At 63.6% G+C, this 2,876-nt stretch overlaps 1 protein-coding gene across 1 annotated transcript in view; it reads right to left on the bottom strand.

Annotated features, from left to right (window-relative positions):
* Nucleotides 1-2,876, bottom strand: part of VIPR2 (vasoactive intestinal peptide receptor 2) — a 40,585-nt gene that overhangs the window by 18,167 nt on the left and 19,542 nt on the right. Inside the window, exon 6 of the mRNA XM_015587633.2 lies at nt 121-218. Coding sequence (XP_015443119.1) covers nt 121-218 — 98 coding nt within the window. The remainder of the gene's footprint in view (nt 1-120; nt 219-2,876) is intronic.

The following is a 2,876-nucleotide window of genomic DNA, read 5'->3' as shown; positions in this document are numbered from 1 at the left end:
GTGTCCCCTCCGCAAAGAGAGGGTCAAGGCAGCCTTCTCGCTTCCGATGGATTAGGTGGCTAAATGGATACTTCCCCCATCTCGAATTCAGTTGCAGAATTGCTCATTTCTGCTACTCACCTGAAGAGGCAAAGAATTATGCTCCCCGTTGCAAGGGAGATCAGAGAGACGCTGTAGCCCAGGGTGTAAATGGCCTTCACCAGAACATAAAACGTGATCTACAAAGAAAGAAAAAGCGCCTGTGAGCTTTTGGTGGCAGCCTGGGACCGAGGGACCGTCCCCAGACCTGAGGGTGCCGTTCCCTGCACGACGGCTCTCGGGTGCTGGAAACCACGAGCTGCCTTCACCCCTCCTCCTCGCTGAGCCAAAACCGCTGCCTCCGTAAACGCCCACCTTTCTCCTGCAATTCACTGTGAGTGACCCTGGCGCCCCACGCCTCCACCTGTACCACAGACAAGGACAGCCTTTCAATGACACGTGACCAAGAACCTGGGCAGCAGGAGGCCCTGAGGTTTCAGGGGAGGGTCTGGGACCATGTCGGGGGGACAGAGAAAACAGCAAGCAGGTACCAGGACCAACTGGACCACGCCAGGTGTCAGCGTAACAGAGCCACGGCCTGCTCTGTTCCCTGCCACGGCTGCCGGCCCTCGCCGAGAGCCAAGTCCTTCCAGCATGAGCTCAGGTGTGGATCCTGGCCTCAGGCTCACAGTGACCCACCCTCGGGTCTTCCTGAGACCAAGGGGACAGCAGGGCTGTGGCTCTGCTCTCCGAACCGTCACTGGTCACCGACAGACAGCGGGGGGCGTGTGGCTGCATCTCCGCCTGTGGATGAGACGCTGTAATCCCAAGGGAGCAGCCTCTAAGTTACTGAAGGTCTGACATCCGGAAACGAGAGTGACCTGAAAACTCTGCCTGCAGCCGACTGAGCCGCAGCGGCTGACCACGCGGTGAACTCTGGCCGTGGGGACCGGACTCGCACGGTCTCAGCTTCCCATTGGCCGTATGAATCTAATGACAGCTGGTTGGGTCCCTGCATGTGGCCCTGTGAGAGCCTGGAGCTTCATGACAAGGACACATTTCCATGTCGGAACCACCCAGGCGAGGAGGGCCTCGGTGTCCGATGCTCCGCGACCTGTGGTTCTGCTATTGATCCTGCGCAGACACTCGCTGTGTATTTTGTGTTTTTAACGCCGCTTTCTTTTTCTCAAAGCCGGCCCTGGAATCAGAGTGCCTCGGGCCCCCTGGCCGTCCCCGGTGGCACAAGAAGGAAGGAGGTGCTGGGGGTCGCAGAGCCGTGGGGGCTGCTGCCAGGGAGAGGCTGTGGGCGCCGGGCGGGGCTGCAGGCGGAGGGGCCAAGAGGTGTCTCAGGCGTGTCAGGGGGCTTGTCACTCTACAGTTTCGTGGGCGAGATGCTGCAGAGCCACCTGTTACGAGTGTGAGGCGGCTCCACTCGTGACCGTACTTGGGACTGTCACCAACGCACAGATCGGGGGGAAGGCAGCAGCATCCAGGACGCTTCCCTCGTCGCACATCCGAGCATGTGTGCCAGGGCAGGTGGAGCTGGGGACAGACGCCCCGCCCCTGCTCGCCTCCGAGTCCGCAGGCGAACCCGCACCCTGTCCCAGAAGGGGCCGCTGGCTGCTCCCTGCCGGCCTGTCCCTGGGCTGCCTCCTGGCGTCCCCGCCAGTGTGCTGAACAGGTGCTGATCCTGTCTTGAGTTCCAGCTCCAGGACATCACACCGGGCCCTGGGGACACCCCTCACCTCCCCCCACCGCAAGAAACAGCCCTCGCTCTCAGCAGCGTGTGAGACCGCAGTGCCCTCCCCCCTGGACTTGCCTGAGTCCCCTCCCCGATGGCAGTCTTGCTTCACCTCTCCTTTGTCTCCCGCTCCCACGTGCCCCCCGTGCCCCCTTCTGGAAAACTCGCCCTTCACTGGCGCACAGTGGGCATCTCGCTCCAGGTTCATGGAGATCGGCTGGCAGTGGCCACAGGCCGTGTCCGTCTGCTGCCCCCGTGAGTCACGGCCATGCTCCTGGCAGTAGAGTTGTGGCTCTGCAGACTCACTCTGGCGGCTGCATTTCTAGTTACTTCTGTGTTTCCCAGCTTGCAGCATTCCTGGGAGACCACAGACTGGGGACACTGGGCAGCAGGTGGGGACTGAGGGGGAGCCCGGCCTGAGGAAGCATCTGGCCTGATGCCAGAGCAAGCAAGGGCCACATCCACGGACGCGCTGCAGCTGGATGGCCCAAGGCTGGCGGGCGCCGAGGCCTCGTGTCCCTACAGCCTGCTTTCCCAGTGGAACTTGGAGGGGGCTGGGGGGCCGCAAACCCTCCTAATGGGACCAAACCCTCCGTCCAGCCATGGAGAGACAGAAGGCCCGAGGCGAAAGCGCCCCTCACGGAAGGGCCCTGGAGGCTGGCTCTGGTGGCACGCAGAGGGCCAGGCACAGACGGGGTGCTCCCGAGCCACGCCCGCTGGCCACAGGGTCTCTGGGCCCACATGAGGACCAGCCCGGCGGGGCATCTGCGGCATCCTGAGTGCCTCACCCCACATCGCCAGTTCCAGGCTCCTGTGCAGGCCGACTTGTTGTCCCTGGAACTGAGTCCACTTGGAAACCAGCAGAGGCTGCGCACACAGCTCTGGGGCGGCGTCCGGCTGTGTGGCAGCAGGAAGTCCAGTCAAAATGGGGCGCGGGAGAATGCGCAGCTGACAGATGCGGTGGGGAGGTCGAGGGGCGTGGGAGGGGCCACCACCGCGTCCACCGCTGGTGGCCCAGCCGGGGCCCTGCAGCAGCGCTCCTGGCCCTCGGCCCGTCCGCCCCGCAGCTTCACCCCCGAGCAACGCCCCAGACCCCCACACGCAGCGTCAAACGCAC

Source organism: Pteropus alecto, unplaced genomic scaffold (assembly GCF_000325575.1).
Source record: "Pteropus alecto unplaced genomic scaffold, ASM32557v1 scaffold320, whole genome shotgun sequence".
NCBI lineage: Eukaryota > Metazoa > Chordata > Mammalia > Chiroptera > Pteropodidae > Pteropus > Pteropus alecto.
This window is presented reverse-complemented; position numbering and strand designations above follow the sequence as displayed.